This window comes from Pungitius pungitius, chromosome 17 (assembly GCF_949316345.1).
Source record: "Pungitius pungitius chromosome 17, fPunPun2.1, whole genome shotgun sequence".
Taxonomy (NCBI): domain Eukaryota; kingdom Metazoa; phylum Chordata; class Actinopteri; order Perciformes; family Gasterosteidae; genus Pungitius; species Pungitius pungitius.
Window position 1 is genome coordinate 15,920,869 of NC_084916.1, and position 19,547 is coordinate 15,940,415.

The following is a 19,547-nucleotide window of genomic DNA, read 5'->3' on the forward strand; positions in this document are numbered from 1 at the left end:
TCTCTCTCTCTCTCTCTTTGTGTCGAAGGGAATGTTCAAACTGTTTTTTGGACGAGTAAAAGTCTCATAGGCAGATATTTAAGGTGGGGGGGGGGGGGGGGCATTAGGCCAGATGAGAGGTGTCTTAAGTGTGCGCTGCGTGGGGGGGGGGGGGGGTGTTAATAATAGCTGTCAGGGCTGCGCCTGTTTATAAGATGGTCCCCAGATTGGAGAGCCAGAGGTTCCTGCTGAATGGTTAACGGCACGCAGTAACCCAAAACCCAAGAAACACACTGCAGGCCCACTTAAAACAGGACCACGGGACATCTGGACCGCCGACTGGCGCCTTAAAAGGCCCGGCGAGCTCCGCCAGAGTCCCAGCGCCATGTTTGGGCTTTAACCCCCTTTCCCAGGTCCTCCTTTCATGAACAGCTTGTAACTCAAAGGAAAACGAGTAAAGACGAAGAAGAAAAGCTTGAGTCCTTTGCCAATTCGCTCGTCTCGCCTTGGCACAGCTCAGACATGAACGTTGCGTGGTGCTTCAACCCTCACAAGCGTCTCTGTGTGTATCCGAAGCAACACAAACAAAGTCTGCAGCTCGTTACTGAGGAGGTGAATCCAGCCTCTTTCATCATTACCTGCAGGTTCACGTCGTAGAGAGAGAAACGTGCAGCAGGAAGGTTTCTACCCACAGAGCTAACAAGGGCCTCACTGCAAGAGAAACGTGTGAGGACAGTATGCTGGGGGAGGAGGGGGGAGGGGGGGGGGGGGGGCAGCAGAGGTATACCTGCAAACAGGTACAGGGAGGCGAAGGAGCGGGTGGGAAGATGAATGGAGGCGAGAGGAGACGTCCAGAGATGCTGCAGGGAAAAAAAAAAACACAAGTGAGAGGAAGAATGTGTGTGTGTGTGTGTGTGTGTGTGTGTGTGTGTGTGTGTGTGTGTGTGTGTGTGTGTGTGTGTGTGTGTGTGTGTGTGTGTGTGTGTGTGTGTGTGTGTGTGTGTGTGTGTGTGTGTGTGTGTGTGTGTGTGTGTGTGTGTCCACGCTGCTACGAACTGGACTGAACTGGACACTGTTGACCTTTTAAGGGCTTTTGGGGCGTCACTGTGTCAGTGCAGCTGTTCACTTCTGTACGAGCGGAGACGGGTTTGTGCTCGGACCCGGGGGTGGGGGGGGGGGGGGGGGAGGTGGTTCTTTCCCCTTTTTGGTTCGCCTCCCCTCGTTAGACTCCCTCCTTCGACCTCATTAGTCGAGTTCATTTTGGCAGGACGAAGCTCACGCCGAGAGCGTCGTGCACCTTTTGGATAACGATGACGCCTCATTTAAGGGCCTCCGGCGACGGCCTCGTGGGTCGTGAGCCGTCGGGCTCGTTGTGCACCGGAAACACTCCCGAGTTTTTATTTAGAAACTTGCCACAGGATGTCGAGTTAATGAGGACATTTACACCCTGAGAACATTCTTCCTTTCAGTTTCCCATCGTTGTTATTGTGGCAAATTAGCTTTTCTTTTCTGGAGTGAGCTGTTGGTGCTGCGTCCTTTTCCTCTTTAACAGGTGCTTTGGTGTCTATTTGGGAAGCGTTAGAGACGTTGTGAAGCCCAAGTGGAAATGTTTTGGCAATTTGTGAATAATTCCAATTTTTTACAAAATGTAAACCTTCATATTATAAATGGATAAAAATGGTCAGTTACCTTGTGTCCGCTAGAACGACAGCAATTAAATCAATACACTGCAGGCTAATTAGACCCTTTTTATGTAACTAGACGGGACTTTGTTGCCATTCACAGTTCCATAAAGACGAATAATCCTCCTGTGGTCGATCTGTTGAGAGTGCTATTAACGACCTCTTAATAAAGTTGAACTCTCTCTCTCTCTCTCTCTCTCTCTCCAGCATCAAGATGGTGCTGATGTGGACCAGCGGCGACACCTTCAAAACGGGCTACTTCCTGCTCACCCAGGCCCCGGTGCAGTTCTGGACGTGTGGCCTGCTGCAGGTGCTGGTGGACTTCACCATCCTGTTCCAGGTGTACTACTACAGCCGCTACCCGCAGAAGCCGGCGTCCCACACGGTCTCCCACACCACCAGTGCCAAAGCGCTCTGAGATCCATTCACCAACGCACCGAGGCGCCCTGCGATGAGACGCGCCACACACACACACACACACACACACACACACACACACACACGTACAATAAACAAGGCGGCGTGCTTGCGTCTGGGAGCGCAGCGCGGTGGGATAACGTAGGTCCCCGAGTCGAGCTGTGCATGTGGAGGCTTTCATGCACGTGAATGAACACATGCAGCGTGTCGTCCTGCTGAGGACCTTCTGCCTTAAATCACACACACACACACACACACACACGCGTTAACTGCAACGCGCATGCACGAGCCAATCCGGATGATCTTGCTGCACAATGTTACTGCATCTACAAAAAATGGAATTTGTTATGTTTTTATTTTCCCAGTGGTGGTGGGTAGGGGGGGGGGGGGGGGGGAAGAGACAGATGGTCGGCATGTGCGACATCAATCTGGTGCTTTAACAAAAGGAATTGTTAGGCACTACAATCAGAGCACCAGAAGAAGAAAAGGGTCCCGAGCTAATCGAGCTCCGTCTGAGAGGACTTCAGTGTGAATCCGTTTAAAATAAAATGCCAAAGGGGGGGGGGGGGGGGCTTTTAGTCCGCAGTGAAAGGAGCGAAGTGAAGACGATGTTACCATCAGAAATAACTTTGTTGAATACAGTGGTTATTTTTGCCAATAGAAGTTACAGCCAAATGATCCTTTTAAGTACACAGATGTTTACGGATGGAAAACTTCACTTGTCGTCACGTCTCAAGTTTATTATTATTATTATTATCATTATTATTATTGAAAATCCAATAACACCCCTGTTATCCCCTCTCGTGCCTCCATGTTACCACCCGCTCATCATTTTGTCTCAAGACATTAATTTCCTGTTCAGAGGGGAAAGAAGCAGCCGCAGGACGCAGTGAAGGTGTTATTGTTGTCTTGTAATCTCTCGGTGGGGGGGGGGGGGGGGGGGTCACTGCTCAGCCTGAGAATGTGTAAACGTCCCGGCTGGGGGGAATAGTTACGTCCTCGCCCTCAAATATACGAACTACAGCGCGTGGTGTCGAGGTTCACGCTGTGCACCTTTTCTGTTCAACACCTGTTTACTCACCCGATTTATTTAGTTACCCTTTTTTTTAATATATCTTTGAATGCCAGTGTGAGATGTGGGGGGGGTCGACCGGTGTCGAGATACCGGACTATCGGGATCAAAATGACTTTTTCACTTACTCACTTCATTCCGTGTGTGTCTTTGTTTTGTATCACTTGACCTTCATCAACTGCCACGTTGCGCCTCGTCTTATCTGTCCGACCAATATTTGTGCGTTCACTTTTTACGCCGTTTCCACCGTGTTACAATGTTTGGTGAGCTGCCATTGGTCCGTTTCTATAGTTACATCCATCCGCCATCTGTTTGAACCACATGTTCAAGTCCAGAGTCCGACTGGGGGCCCTGACGCACAATAAAGAGGAGACGTGGAGACACTCTCTGTGTGTGTGTGTGTGTGTGTGTGTGTGTGTGTGTGTGTGTGTGTGGTTCGTGTCCCTGATGCTCTCACATCACATGGCGCGCCACGCTGGAACGTTGCGCAGAAGAGGCGAGAAGGAGGATTTGAAAAAGCAGAAGCAGATTCACGTTTTCTTTTTTTTTAAATATTTTACAGTTCCCATCAAATCGAGGCTTTTGTCTCTTAATGCTGCAGATGTGGTTTACAAGTTATTATTTGACATTTTGGTCGATTCAAGATGTTTTCCTATTCATTTGCAAAACGTAGGTCATAAAAGCCAAAGTATACAGCAAAACAGTTCATTGTGTAGAGAATCATGAAAGTCAGTGTACGACATGTTAATAATAAAGTCGTAAGTTTCAACATTTTGATGGAAAAGTTCTGAAAGTAAAACAATGGGGGGGGAAAAAGTCAAGCTACAATATTTTGAAAATAAAGTTGAGGCATTATTTCTTTAAAAAAATTAACAAAACATACGGTTTCATAAATTGAAACAAAACATGTCATTTTGAATTCATTAAATGTCTTTTAAAAGTCAGTTGTGACTATAATGCAGTTTATTATGAATACTCATTAATACTAAAAGAACTAGTATGAGTATTAAGTGCTTAAAAGAATATCAGTGATCAATTATAACATGCTATAAGGATTTTATGAAGAATTTAAAAAAGTTTCCACATGGTGAACAATATCCTAAAAATGACAAGTCATACTACAATATGTGATGTCATTAAAGTATTTCATAAAAATTCATAGTTTAGAATATTAAAGTCAAGCGTTTGACATAAAAAATAATCACAGAATAAATGTCTTGAATCACAAATGTGCAAAGAAATAAATGCTGGAAAAATGCTTTTGGGGTTTCAAAGTCCTTTTGTGTAATCCATTGTTACATTAAAGCCACTCCACGTTGGACGGTGTTCATTATGATCTTTATTGGTCAAAAAGAAGTTCCTCGGGCCACGGATTCATGACGCGGGGCGCAAATCCATCTCCCATTGGCTTTCTATTCAAAACAATACTGCAGACATAATAGTTTAGAGACGGTAATACTTCCGTCCCGAGTGATTCACAGTAAGCAGATTCATCCTTTCACCCCGTTTGGCACATCGAAAACATCCCAAACTAAACTGCACTCTGGAGCACTTTGCTTTTGGAGATTTGGTTTCCAACAGCACAATCATTTGGGGAAATGTGTGTGTTTTTTTTTTTGTTTTTTTTTGGATGTCACTACAAAAAAGCAAGGCACTCGATTCCAAACAGGAATAGCTTTATTTCCAATCCTATGTGGGGACATGATTAGTAATTAATCCGTGGGGACATTAGTAAAACGTTTAGACAAATGCTGCCGTGTCGGTCACCAAAATCCCGTCCTGTGGAATAAAACTGTAGTGAAACAAATGCAAACCTTTTAGATTTGGTCAAAAAGAGAAAAGTCATTAGTTTCTCCCCCCCCCCCCCCCCCCCCCCCCCCCCCCCAATTGTGGCTTTCTTCATTTGTACAGAACATAGCAAGAATCAAATGAGATTTGATGATGATGCAACACAAGCTTCAATCGGAGGTTCCCTTTTGGACGCATGAGACAAACACAGCAGCTGAGCCTCGATGAAACGGTTCTTCTGCCTGGAAGTTTGATGCGGACACCAGTGTGCGTGCAAAGCCCTTTGACAAATAAATGGTTGTGCTGCGGATTAATGAGCACAATGCTTCAATGCGAATAAATGCACGTGTGCGTGTGCGTGTGCTCGGGTTTTTGGCGAGATGCAATATGGGAGATTAATGAACTCTACCCGACAAACAAAAGGCGCCACTCGTTTCAGGTCAATCCTCCCGAACGCAGCCACGCGAGGAGCCTGAGGGTCACGAGTCCTCGAGGGTCACGCCGTGACCTCCGCCGCCCTGCGAGCGGCCAGGGACCTCCTCCGCCGCATGGAGGAGGCCGCGGCCTCGGCGGCGCCGCGGTAGCTGTCCGTCTCCTGGGAGTCCTCGCTGTTCTGGGACTTGGTGCTGTCCTGCGAGTCGGGCTTCTGCCTCAGCGCGCGGACCTGCTCCTCCTTCAGCTCCAGGTAGGAGCGGGAGAAGGTGTGGAAGATGGAGGTGACCGGGAAGGCCATGAGGAGGATGCCGCTCAGGATGCTGCTGAGCGCCACCACCTGGCCGGGGATGCTCCGCGGCACCATGTCGCCGTAGCCCACCGTCGTCATGGAGATCACGGCCCACCAGTAGCTGCCGGGGATGCTGGTGAACTCCTGCTTGGCGCCCAGCTCGCTCTCCGCCAGGAACACCAGCGGCGAGAAGAGAGCCATGGCGACGCAGAGGAAGAGCAGCAGCAGGCCGAACTCGCGCGTGCACCTCCGCACCGTCAGGCCCAGCGTCTGCAGGCCCAGCGAGTGGCGCGCCAGCCGCATCACGTAGAAGATCCGCAGAGCCCGCAGGACCCGCAGGACCAGCCCCACCTTCTCCAGGTAGTTGTTCCCGGAGCCCGCCGGCTTCCCCCCGACGGACAGGGAGTCCACGACCAGGGTGACGTAGTAGGGCAGGATGGCCACCACGTCGATGACGTTGAGCGGCGTGCGCAGGAAGGCGCACTTGCTCGGCGTCTGGATGAAGCGCAGCGTGAACTCCAGGGAGAACCAGGCCACGCACACCGTCTCCAGGACGAAGATGTTGTAGCACCTCTGGGAGCACTCGCCCTGCGGGGGGGGGGGGGGGGAGTAGAGAGACACGGACAGGAGTTGTGTTAGCAGCAGAGGAGAGGCGGGGGGAGGGTGGGGGGGTGGGGGGGGCCTTCAGATGAGGCGCCTGAAGTCGGCGGCAAGAGTTTCAAAGCCCGCCCTGTTTGACTGCCGGGTATCGGCGGGCTGACGAGGTGACGAGCGTTTGATCTCACAACAAGGTAAGGTGAGGCTGAACACGAGGGGGGGGGGGAGGATGCTGAAAGATTGATGAGTTATAAAAAAAAGAAACGAAGCGAAAGGCTTCGGTCGTCCCTCGTTTATTGGACCCCGGCGAGGAGGCGCATCAGCAATCAGGCCTTTCATCGGTGCCACTGGAAGCCGCCGCAGATGAAATATTCTCCTTTTTAACGCTGCTGCAACAAGACTCATAAATATTGTAGAGCATAATTATGAGAGAGGTTGTTAAGTCAAACCCCCCCCCCCCTCCCCCTCCCTGGAGAACCCGGTAAAAGAAAGTGTGTGCTTTTCATATTTCTGCATTTAATTAAGGGTTATTAATTACAAAAGAATATACTCAATTAATTATTTGTGGATTCATTAAAACACGAAAAATATGCGAAGGAAAATGGAAAACCCTTTAAAATCGTTCCTCTATGAAACGATCCGGAGGAATAGATGAGAAACGGCACGCGATGACGTCAGCGAGCCGACGGGGGCCTCGAACACACGCACGCTGGTTTTTAAAGTTCAGCCACAGGTGCGAATGAGCGCCGGCGTGAGTACAAAAGCCCCCCCCCCTGGCCCCCCAAAAAGATTGCCTTCCTTCGCTCAATTAACAGCTCCGCTGCCATGGAGACGTCATTCCAACTGACTGCCTCCATCAGGAAGGAAGTCCCCCCCCCCCCACTTGCATTTTTCAGCACATACTTGGTTTTGCATCCAGCTTGTTTTTTGGTTGTTTTTTTTGGGGGGGGGGAAAGCAGTGAGATTAATAGAATATAAATATATTGAGTAACAGCCCCCTTTTATTCAGATTCAGATGCACATGTTCTGTCCTTCAACCCCCACTTGGCGACGAGGTCATCGAGGCCTCCTGCAAAACCGCAGCGCTGAAGCTCTGACGCGGCGCAGAGCTTCAAATTCGCCTCTAAACCAACACGCTGTCACTCCACATCCAAATCCCCCCCCCCCCCGCCCCCCCCCACGGAGCTCGCTGGCTTCCAGTACCCGTAGGTTCCCTGTTCCTGTTCCTGTCCATCAGTTCGCTCCTGGTGTTCCTGGTGGATTCGTTCCTCCGCTTCACCGTGAGGTGGGTGTGACTTTCCTTTATTTCGGTGGGGGGGCGGGGGGGGGAGATGCGAGGCGATAATTGTGCACGGCCAAATCTGCAGAGTTAACGAACGCAGCGTTTCGTTTAACGGCCGGCGGCTGCGGTTTCGGGGGATTTGGGAGAAGCACTGAAAAAAATTCTTGTGCATATTTATAACCTCGGGAATGACGGCCTCGTGCCACTCCCACTGCGCACCCTCGTCCCAACTCCCACATCCTTAGAATGACTTTCATTGGGTGTGGCATGTGTGACATGGAATGCTGTGTGTGTGTGTGTGTGTGTGTGATCACTGCCTGGGAAAAAAGAGAGCAGTGAATCAGGTTCAGGGGGGAAACCCGCCCCGGGGGGGGGGGGGGGGGGGGGGGGGGGGAGAAATATGAGCAGATAGAAGCTCACTCAAGTGATATCGCACAAATCATAACAAATAAGATTGATGTTCCCACTAAGTTAATAGCTTAGCGACCTGCTGTGAGTGCAATCATTTCTCAAAATGACCAAATTATATCATCTTATTTCCCCCACTGTGGCTTGGTGACTTTCCTCCAGTGTGTGTGTGTGTGTGTGTGTGTCTGTGTCTGATTAGCTTGCAGAATCATAATTAGCAGACAAAGCATTCCGCTCAAACCCAGAGTTAATAATTACATGAGCATGATTACTTTCTCTGGAACTTTTTAAAGACTCTCATAAACACCATCTTGGGCAAGAAGAAGAAATCTAATGCACCACCGACATGGAGTCTGATCAAAGCCATTTCAGAACGCTGTATTTATTTCAGTGGCCTGAAAACGTTGCTATAACTCTCACACACACACACACACACACACACACACACTCGGCCTGAGCCTGTTCTGTTGCTCGTCGATTTGTATTTATTACTCTGGGTTCTGTAGAACGGGCTCCAGAGCTTTGTGACGCATGCTTCCTGCACCTTGCTGAGCAGACATTTTTTTTTTTTTGCGCATTTCAACTTGCCGTCTATCGCAGCTTTTAGAAGACACGCTCTTTGTTTCCGTTAGAAGCCGTCGAGGCCTCATTTCCACATTGCGATGCATGTGCGTTTACCTGTAATCACCTGCCCTGGAAAAACAAGCATGGTCTCTACAATGGTAGCAGCTGAACAGCTGAGCATCCTCTTCAGGCTGCAATTCCACGAGCACTGATATTTATTTCCTGTTCTGTGCTGCTGTGACACCAGAAATCATTATATTTCCATCTGATCTGTAGGATATTAAAAAATAAATTGACGACCAGGATCATAAACTTAACTAAAAAGCATTAAGTGAACACCAAAATACAACCATTATTCTGGAGATATGTATTCAATAAAATAATGGGAATGTTGTAAAACCACTGTAATGTTGAAACTGTAATCAAATAGAATAATACCAATCTAAAGTTATGATTGTAGTCAATGTGATGTAATCTAACACCACAACTGATATTGACTGAGAGGCCTTCGAAATCCAAGCTACATTGAACTCACCAGGAGACCACTCCCAGGAGGCGTGGCCACCACCCAGAGGGGGCGTGGTCACTCACTTTCACACCTGTATAAATACTTGTAGGCAGCCATTGTTTTCGCTGGTGAAGACAACAGACATGAGATGAGATCATTCTTTTTTAGCACAACACCTTTTCCTTTATCAAATACTTTTGATTTAAACGGTTCATTCCAAGACGTCTCCCGTCCGCCTGGTGTTTCTTCATCTTTTGAACACAACAGATCTAACCCAATCGATAAAACCATCGATAATTATGCCTGTAGCCTGACAAAGTTGTGCGTCTCCCGCTCTGACCCCCTGAAGCGAGTGTTGGAGTCAACGCATAGCGGGCGAATCAGCTTCAAACGCCCCGCCATAAGCATGGATTTCGACATGGCGGAGAAGCGCTCAGTCTCCCGGCACCCGATTCGATACCAGCGGTTTCCTCACTCTGGAGCGCCGCGTCGGTCAATGCTCTCAGCGGCCACGCGGCAAAGTGCTTCCTTTGTGGTTAAACCCCGGGGAAAACACACATTTCAATATATTTGAATTATTGAGTATCGCAAGACGTCGGGCCAGTCAGCGGCAGGCCGACCGCCCCCGAGTGTAAATGTTTGCTAATGCAAATCCTTCTATGGTAACAGGAGGAGTGTTTTCTAATAAAGCCAATGATGTGTCCCCCCCCCCACCCTCCTCATGCGCTCAGAGGCTGTTCGGCTGGTGCGCTCGCAGCTCCGCAGGGAAGAGCAATTAGAGGCAACTCAGCTGGGGAAACACATTCCATTATTTCACATTATAACGCGGGTAGATGGAATCCAGCGCTCCGATTGGCTGAGAGCGAGTCACGAGGGGTACATTATTCAGCGATAATGTACAGGTGCGGTTCACACTGACCTCATCGTTCCATATCACTGCGCAGCTCAAAGTAACACGTTAGATTTTGCGCAACCGTTTAAATTTTTTTTTTAGCTTTTAGCTTGATGGCGATCGCCGGAAAAAAATCCTGGAAATCCCACAAACGGTCGTTTTGAGGCAATGCGAGCTTTCACAAACGGGCGATTAAGGTGGACGTCATGAGCGATGTGAATAATGTAACGGCTGGAGGGTTGCCTAACTACACCCTCCAACGGATGAACGGAGCCGACGCTCAGGTGCAAGTCGCCGTTTCTCCTCCTCTTCCTCGTTCCCCCGTGGCGACGGAGGCCCCGCGGTCGACGGTGTACTTTTAAAGTGGCCGGGGGGGGTTTCTTCGTCAGAATGGAGAGTGTGTTTGTGTGTGTCGGGCCGCCCCCCCGAGGCGACGCGAGAGGATAGATCCACACCCCCCCCCCTCCCTCCTCCGGAGACGAATGGGACAAGAAGGCAGTTTTCGCAGGACGCCTGTGTGAACACGGTCAGGGGAAGAAAACCCACAAAGCACTCGAGATGTTTAATCCGCCATTCATCCGCAGAGTGCAGAGAGCGGCCGCGAGATGCGTAATGCAATAGGGCCTCTTTAGTTTTGTATTGCGTGTGTGTGTGTGTGTGTGCGTGTGGTTGATTGTGTGTTAGGGGAGGAGAGAAAGGCCTCTTAGCCCCCAAATGCTCCTCTAAAGAGCCACATTAGATTAGAAAGCGTGGCTAAGTGCTTTTTATTGCAGGAGGATCTTTAAAAACTGTTTTCTGGACGAACTCCCTCCTGCGGCTTAAGTGGCCGAGTGCATAAAAATGGACGCTTCCTGGATTTGGGTTGCATTACTCCCCCCCCCCCCTCTCCTCTCCCGCCACTACTGAGAGCATCGTAACGTGACTTCGTTTACGGGGAAATGTGCAGAGGCTCTGAGCGTCTTACACGATGATCCGTTTGCTGTTGTTGCGCTAGCTTCTTCCCGTTAGCTTCTTCCCGCTAGCTTCTTCCCGCTCGCTTCTTCCCGTTAGCTTCTTCCCGCTCGCTTCTTCCCGCTAGCTTCTTCCCGCTAGCGTCTTCCCGCTAGCGTCTTCCCGCTCACCGTCCGCCTTCACCTGCCCTTGACTTTGTACTTTTTTTTGTTGTTGTGGAGACAAATGCATCCTTTTTAGTGGCCATTGTGTGTGTTTCCATATCCGATCTTTTTACAGGTTTTCAGTTCACGCGGCTGCAGATGTCTTATTCGGCGTGAAGTTGTTAGCTTCTCCCATTGCACAAAGCTGCTGCTCGAGGCTCGACACCAGCCAACGAACCATCGGGTGACCTCAGGGTGACCTCGGCCTCCGTTTAAACTGCGGCTGCATAGTTGGGTCAGGTGAAAGAGAAGGACTCCAAGGAGGGGTGGATCCTCAAAAGGGTGATGACCTCGTGTCCAAAGTGTATTTTAAAAAGCCCAAAGGTCTGTTTGTGCAGGATTGGATGAATAATAAATGAATACAATGCGTTTAGTTGAGTCGAGCAGGTTTAATCGGGCGCCCCAGGCGCCGTGCTGCTTCCATCATTGAGACAAAACATGGAGACAAAACCCAAGTCTTTAAAATGACACAATGCATTATGTTCCAGATTGGGGAAGCTCATTTCATTAGTTTCATTACTAAGGGAAGGATCAAAGCTAATGGATATTGGTTCTGTGATGGAGGGGGGGAGCGTGAGTGGGCGGACCTCACTTAAAAGAGATGGTGGTAATTACCCAAAGCAATTCACCAATTTCAGCTGAATGCAAGGGTTGAGCCGCTTCAGTGCGCTTCGCCTGACACCCGCGTGAACGGATGACAAAGCAGGAAGTCCGGCCCACTCGCGTCGCACTAACGCGCCTTCTCAGACCGAATCAAAAGGCCACGATTCTTCCGAGAGGAGACGCTCCAGCGCCCCCCCCCCCCCCCCCAAACCTCGGCGCAAACCTCGACGAGGAGGACCGTAGTCTTGTTTTTTGTGTCAGACGCACTCACAGAACAATCAGCACCCTTCGGGCGGCGCTTGAGTTGGGCGATGGCCGCTCAGGCCGCAGCGCTCCGCTGAGGGTGAAATGAAAGTAAGTGTGGGGGGGGCGGGGTTGCGAGGGTCGCCTCCCTTCATTTTGGGAGGCTTTCAGAGCCGCCTCATTATACCCACGAACCCTCTGTTTTCTTCTGCAGTTTGCCCACTTATTTTTGTGGTTGTCACTCTTTTAATGAACCGCCACCCGCCCGATGTTCTTCTTGCATGGGGGAGGTGGGGGGGGGGTGCGGCTCACGTTTCTTCAGCCACCCGCGGGCGGTTAATTGCTGCCACGGTGACACCTTATTTCCAGCCGTGCGGACTTTGAAACATATAATCAGTCCCGTTGCTCCTCTCGATTCGATGCGCCTCGGAGCTGCGGTTTTCATGCCGCCGCGTGACGGCAGACGCCACCTTAACGGAGACAAAACGAGACGGCGTCTAAAGCGGCTCTTTGTTCGGCTTCCACCTTCCTTTGTTTCCCTGATTGATTCTCCCTTTGAAGCTCGTACAGCTGATGAAGATGCGCCTTTGACGGAGGGAGAAGCAGCGGAGCTCTTCTTTAATCATACTCCGGAGGCTAATGGGGGGGTTTGGAAGGGGGGGGCAATCCAGAATCTCCAGGTGGGAGACGTTGGAAAGCCTTCGTGTGGGTTTTTTTTTTTTGTGTGTCACGGAATGAGTGGGTAAGTGGGAACAAGAAGCCAGTGGGAGCAGCACTTCTCTTCTCCATCGAGGCGAAGACGCTACACAGCAGCAACAGGTCTTTTTCTTTCTAAAAATGCCACGTGGCATCTACGGCCTAGAAAGGATCTGCGTCTATGGAGCTTCAAAGTGAACACAGTTGGAGGATAATTGATTTCCAATTTGTTTACTGGTCAGCTGGTCTTCGGGATGCTTTGGGCAATCAAGCCTTTAACTGTATGGATTAAGACGGCAGCGCTACAATTTGCATAATCATCGTGTCATGCAACGATAATGAGCTTATTTAACGTTCGTTTGATCCCATTTCGTATTCATTTTCAAATACACGGGGAGAATATCTGTGGGATTTTGCAAAAAACACGAGAACTGAAATACAAAACCGGGACAGACATAATTTGAAGATGTATAAATAAATATACATCCTTTTCCTCCTCATGTTTTCGCTGTCAATCACCGCCTGCACTCGGGAGGACTCGGATCTCGTGTTGCTCTGAAGTCCTTTATGCTGCAGAAATAATCCGGGTATTCGAGTGAAGGAAGCTTCTGAGTCCCTGAGCCTTCGTCACGATGATTCACCACAAAAAAAAAAAAAAATACCCATGGAAGACTCTGTATGTGGGACGCTGCATCGACATAATCTCAATGCCACTGTGGCCGCTGTAAAGCACCGACACACACATAGTTGTGTGTGTGTGTGTGTGTTAAATGTGTTCATCATTTGTTTTGCTGTTAGACGCCACAGAGAGCGCTTTACTTTACTCTGGAGGAGGGGGCGGGGGGGGGCACATTATATTTGAAAACACGTTAGTGCCTGTTTTCTAAAATTGTTCATTTGCCTTCAAAATTAAAAATTTGAATCGTAGCTACATTATTTGGATGCTGAGTGGAGTTGAATTGTTTCCAATCCAGTAACCGTCAGGAGTTCATTCCGGAAAAAAAAAAAAAAAAACGAAATATGGGCAGCCAGATATGAGCTGGGACTTTTCGGATGACTTGAAATGAAATTATGCAAAGCCAATTAAAGCGGTGGATTACCGCAGAGCGGCTGCACTCACCCGCTCCTCCTCCTCTCGGAGGTCCGGCATGGTGCTCACGCACAGCGTCACCGCGGTGATGGCCACAAACACCACCGACAGGCAGGCGAAGATCTTCCCCGGCAGGCCCGAGTGGGGGTTCTCCACCATGTCCCGCAGCCGCCGCATGCAGCCGCCGCCGCCCGCGTGGGCCTCCTCCGGCCCCGCCCCCGCGCCGGGAGGCTGCGGGCTCTCCTCGCAGGACTGCGGCGAGGTCAGCTCGGCCTCCTCCTCCTCCAGCCTCTGCAGCTCCTTGTACTCCTCCTGGCGCAGCCGCAGCTTCCGGAGGCAGCACCAGTCCAGGCTGTTCTCCTCCACCCCCCAGTAGAGCAGCTCCTCCTGGAAGGAGAGGGCGCACATCTCCCGCAGAAGCCGCAGCTTCCCCGCCGCCAGGAAGGACACGATGGTGCGGAAGGCCGACGGGCTGCGGTCGAAGAAGAACTCGTTGCGGCTGCCGTCGTAGTCGTCGCACAGGTCCATGATCTCGGCCTCGCTGCTGCAGCCGCGCAGCCTGCCCAGCCGGGTCAGCGGGAACTCCTCCAGCGTGGACCAGGGGATGCGGTACTTGATCCCGCCCACGTTGATGATGGCCGCGTCGGCGGCGGCGGCGACGGGGCCGAGGGCCGCCCCGTCGCCGTGCTGGCGGCGCTGAGGAGGCAGCAGCTGCGCCCGCTTGTAGAACAGGCCCTTCTTGCTCTGGACCTCCTGCGGGTTCTCCACGGGCTTGAAGTGGAAGGGGGTGAACTGGTGCTCGCTGCTGCCGGCCAGGAAGGCCACCTCCTGGTACATGGCGCCCGCGCCGCTGGGGGGACCCCGTCCAGCACTATGTGGGGGGGGGGGGGGGGCCTTCACAGGGCACGCGAGGTGCCTGGGAGATCTTCAGCCATTCAGCAACACAGCAGGTCCCTGCGGGGCAGCACAGGGCAGTTATTTCACTGGTTTGGTGTCTAAGGTGACGTCCTAAAGTCCTAATTGAGTTCATTGATTTGGCTGTGCCTCTTTTTAGGCTGCGATCAACTCATTAAACCATTAGTTTTGTAGTTTGAACACTTAGTGGAGCGTAGGAAACACACACAGGAGAAATGCATCAGTAAGGTCTACGAAAGGGATCCACAGAGTGCCTTCATGATTGCTTCTTATTGCCTTTCTGTGTAAACGCTGCAGACAAAGTCAAAGTCAAAGTATTCTTCTGTGGACTTTAATTGCAATAAAAAGATCAAAGAAAACAACTAGACGTCAAGTTGCAGTCTGAACCCAAAGCTGAAAAAAATAAACAGTTGTTTCTCTTTTATCTGCAACACCGGGCTCAGAAATAAAAACATTTATAGTTTTGTGAAAGAATTTGTGGTTAATGAACATCACAATACAAGACAAGTATGCAGAAATACTCACTTTTGTTTTCCGATTTTTGCATAATCTTTATGGAATGCAATTAAAAGTCATATAAAGCCAGAGTTTAGGATTCCACTAAATAGTCATAAAAAGTCCGAGGCGTTTAAAAAAAAAAGTTCAATCACGAAAGCTGACGATTAACCAAACAATTGCCATTTTTCCCATGTTTTTGACTCCATCTCCAACTGCTCTCACTCCACATTTCTGAGGCCACGGCGGCTTCTGATAGCCGCGACTTGGCTTTAACGAGTCGGGCCTGCGGCGAGGCCCCCGAGGCGGAGGAGCTGACGCAGGGAGGACGGGCACATCATCAACAACGAACTAAGAGACTGGGACCCCCCCCCCCCCCCTCTCCCTCCCCCCTCCCCACACAGCTACCCTCCGAGCTCCTCTTTTGTGAGGCCAAATCGTTTTCATAAACCTCAGCAGCGACTCGGCAAAAGTGCTTCTGACAGGAGCGTGACGCTGCACCCTCGGGTGGGCTGCAGCTCACATCTTGGGTTTAGGTGCGTCGGGGATCCAAACTAGACGGTTAGCATAGCTTAGCATGAAGACTGGATGCCGACGGGGACGGCTAGCCCGGCCTTGTCCATTGCATGGAGGTCGGTGTATTCAATTTGGACAACAAGTCAATGAAATCAAATGCACCTGCACAGCTACAATAATGAATCAAGCTCTTTAAAGGAGCGTTGCAGTGATTCACAAAGGTTTTTCTTTTAATTTGGGCAGCAAAAAAGAAAAATTGCCTTCCATTTCAAGCACTTGAAATCCCTCTCATCCTCCTCAGTCGGGGTGAGTGAAGAATATTCAATAATGCCGAGTCGTGTTCCCTTTCATCCTCTGACCCTGAACGCCTCCCAGCCGGTGTCTCCGACACCGAAACCGTGACAAAAGAGTCAATAAAAGACAACATTCCTTCCCGGGGGGGGGGTTACCTCTTTCCTTTCATCACAGATAGTAGGTGAATAAATGCGGTGTACTTTGGAACTCTCGCTTTTTGCTTTCACCACCTGTTGCTCATGCAAATAGCATTTAAAATGCCACTTTGAATAAACGTGCAACTGGTGCATCTGCCTCCCCCCTCGGGCTTCCTCCTCGTCAAAGGGCCTCCTTCCCCCCGGGACCGATTATGCTTAAATTGAATTGAACTGAACTGAACAAACAAAGTGCTTAACAAGCTCCAAAAAGCAGTGAGACAATAAAACACAGACCGAGCACAATGTACAATGCAAAATAACTGACAGAGAAAATAATAAGGTCAATAAGGTCAAGATATCAAAGCTCATTGAGGCGATTGAGTGTCAGCAATCAGCCGAGAGAAAAGCGACTTCACGATGACACAACGTCCCGCTCCGACTGCGGCGGTCGCAGAGAGAGCGCTTCCCACAACGCAGAGTCCGAGGCGCTCCGACGAAGAAGCACCTCTTGGATTCTGAGTCACAGGAAGCGATGGTCGACCAGCTGTGTCACGAAAAGAGATGCTAAATGTCAGATTCAACTCCGTTCGTAATGAGAAAATGGAACAACGTCATGAATCATGAATTGGAAAAATGGGTTGATCCAAGTGGGCAATTCATTTAAAACCGCAATAATAATAATAATGTTGAGCTCTGAAAGCGACAGTTCGACCTTCAGAATATCAAGCTGGCTTTGCGTGTAGTTTTAGAAATATCCGTCTCTCAAATATATTGTGCCTTTACGGCAACGGGCTTATAGAGGGGGGAGAAAACCAAACAGCAGTGTCTTTCTGGAGACACCTGACCCTGCTTCTAAACACCCTGTCGTGAGCAGCTTCTCGGGATGGTTGAAAGAAAGTGGTTCCTACGCGAAGCCGCACACAGAAAGGCGACAACCTAAAACCACCAATAATTGGTCCACCGGGTCTTTGGAACCACTGGCCGGCCTCACCCAACAAAGAACACCGGCCTTTCCCAATTAGACGCCAGAGCTTAACGGCAAAGTCTCCAACACGTCTCCAACACTGCTGCTCAGAACCTCCAGGAATGTTAAATTGAAAGAAATGAAACCTGAGTTTTGGAGGCCCGGCAGTCGATTGAAAGAGCCGCATTAAAAACAAACGTGTGAGGAGATAATGGGCTGAATAAATCGCTGGGAGGGGACGGATCTATTTGATGGAGGGAAGGGGGACGGGTCTATTTGATGGAGGGAAGGGGGACGGGTCTATTTGATGGAGGGAATGGGACGTCTGTGTGGAAGCACGGAGGGTTTAGAAATCACAGCCTGACACAAAGAATAAGAAAAGAGAAGAAAAAAAAACAGCCCACAACAAACGCACAAAGAGCTGCCTCGCTCCTCTCTTCTCTGTTTTGCATTCTTATTGTGTGTCTTTGCGACACAATAAGCGCAGCGGTGCCTTTCTATTTGCAAACCCAATCGGCTCACCTCCAGCAGGAGGAACAATTAGAGGAAGGAGCTGCTGGAGCGTTGGCTCGCAGGGGGGGGCGAAAGTGACGCGAAAATGACACGGAGCAGACGGCCATGTCCTCATGAGTTTGTCCCCTCTGGTTTTCAAGGGGCCGCTGAGCCGGTGCCCCCCCCCCCCCCCCGATTCACCGCGAGAAGGAGAAGAGGTTCGTCTCCTGCGGATCAACAGGTTGAGGATCCCGGGCGCAGAGGTTGGAGATGGATAATCCATATACAAGAACGGACAAGAGCCTTCAGAAGCCTCTCGTTCACTTCAGGTGGAGGTCATCCACTTAAACACTGACAAGTAAATCAATGCATCGATGGTCAATGGGGGAGGGGGGGGGGGGTTGTCTGGTGAGGAAACAGCAGCACCAACGCTCCCACAAAGGGGGGAAAAAGAACATCGTTGGGAGCCAAAGACACAGATGTGATGAAATGACCTGATCCGGTATGTGAGGAGAAGTCCCTTAAATGTAAGGTGCCTCTAAGTGAGCCCATCCCCATGAGAAGATGTTACAATAATAACAAGATGAAGAACACGCCTGGAGTCCATTCAAGAACATGTTAACAAAAACACACCATTATGGACCCGATCATTGAGAATAATTTGGCCCTTCACAAAGGGAAAGCAGTGGGATGCGACCAAGACATGCAAGAAGTTAGTCACGTGAGTGATAAAGGGCCGGTTCTGTTCCAACAGACGGTCTCGTGGGTTTTCCTCCGCATGGCCCGTTACGCATTTGTGGACATTTGCGGGTTTATTAAAACAAACAAAAACAAACACACGGACTCGTGATTTCTTGTCGTGTTCCGCACTCACCCGGCGAGAAGCTGATCTCGTGTCCCTCACCCGGCTGGCTCCTTGGTTCCGTAGCATTCCTTTAAGTTTCCCTCGCGGGACATCGCGGTACGATCCACGCGGAGCTCCAATTGTTTTTTTTGGGGGGGGGGGGGGGGGGGTTGTGTCTCTTTGAAGTCGCAGTTTAAACCACTGAATGTCCCCGCGGACCCCCCCCAAAAAAACCCACCGATTCGGCCCCAAAGGAGAGGCAGATGGCCACGTTAGTCCGAATCAGACTGCGCCGCTCTCCATCGACCGACGGCGAGGCAGATGCGCGTGCGCGCGCGTGTGTGTGTGTGTGTGTGTGTGCGGACGACTTGACGTTCACGCCGCTCCGGAGGTCCAGGTGCGTCCCGAGCTGCGCGCGCGCTCCGCGGTGCGGTGCGCTCAGATGCCAAACTGCGTGTGTGGAGAAGCGCGCGCGCGCGAGCGGAGCTCAGCTTATCTCACTGTGGTGACACGTGTCCCGTCATCGTGAATCCGTATCACCCCCCTTTTTAACTCCATGTTTCTCTTATTAAAAAAGTTGATCGGTGCCGTTTCTCAGAAGCTCTGCAGCTTCACCGCAGGCGAGCTGGTTGACTTCATATGGATGAAGACGCACGTGTATTTCCGCGCGCGCGCGTGTGTGTGTGTGTGTGTGTATGTGTGTGTGTGTGTGTGTAATCGCAGGGATGAGGACCACCTCGCTGGACACAGAGGTGTGGTTCCGCTGAAAGCTTCTCTTCCTGCCTTGAAGCTCTCTTTCCTTTCAGCTCACGATGAGACACGAAGACCTGGCACCTCATCAATGATGCGGACGGCGGCGATGGCAGGAGGAGACACCTCTATTCACCTCGTGGGAGAAATGCCTCACGTGTGGTGACATGAAAAAAAAAATGTTTGGTCCAGACCTAAAAATAGAATCCAGGTCAGGATGTGTTTTTTTTAAGGGGGCTGCATGCTGAGAAACGACCCGTCAACAACATGACATGGTGTTAAAAAAGTTCTCAAACTTTGGTCTCCGGAGGGGAGCTTCAGGAGGTCAGAAGATAATTGGAAAAATGTCCTACTGCAATCAAAAAAAGTGACCTATTGAGAGCACTTACATACTTGATAATGAGGGTTTCTTTAAATTTAGTGAAAAAGCTAATTGGACTT

General features: G+C 50.3%; 1 protein-coding gene across 1 annotated transcript; it reads right to left on the minus strand.

Moving 5' to 3' along the window:
- Positions 1–5,023: 5,023 nt before the first annotated feature.
- kcng2 (potassium voltage-gated channel, subfamily G, member 2) lies at positions 5,024–18,513 on the minus strand. The gene is made up of 3 exons (XM_037474020.2): positions 18,387–18,513; positions 13,730–14,653; positions 5,024–6,250 (listed from the first exon to the last, which is right to left on the minus strand). The coding sequence occupies exons 2-3, from the start codon at positions 14,534–14,536 to the stop codon at positions 5,435–5,437; spliced, it is 1,623 nt and encodes a 540-aa protein (XP_037329917.2). The 5' UTR covers positions 14,537–14,653; positions 18,387–18,513; the 3' UTR covers positions 5,024–5,434.
- Between the last annotated feature and the right edge of the window lie 1,034 nt (positions 18,514–19,547).

Bases quoted from the DNA above. Each gene is read 5' to 3' on its own strand.
- kcng2 (XM_037474020.2), bottom strand. From the start codon at position 14,536: ATGTACCAGGAGGTGGCCTTCCTGGCCGGCAGCAGCGAGCACCAGTTC. The intron at 6,251-13,729 runs GTGAGTGCAGCC...CCCCCCCCGCAG, and splicing joins TCCGAGAGGAGGAGGAGCGG to GGCGAGTGCTCCCAGAGGTG.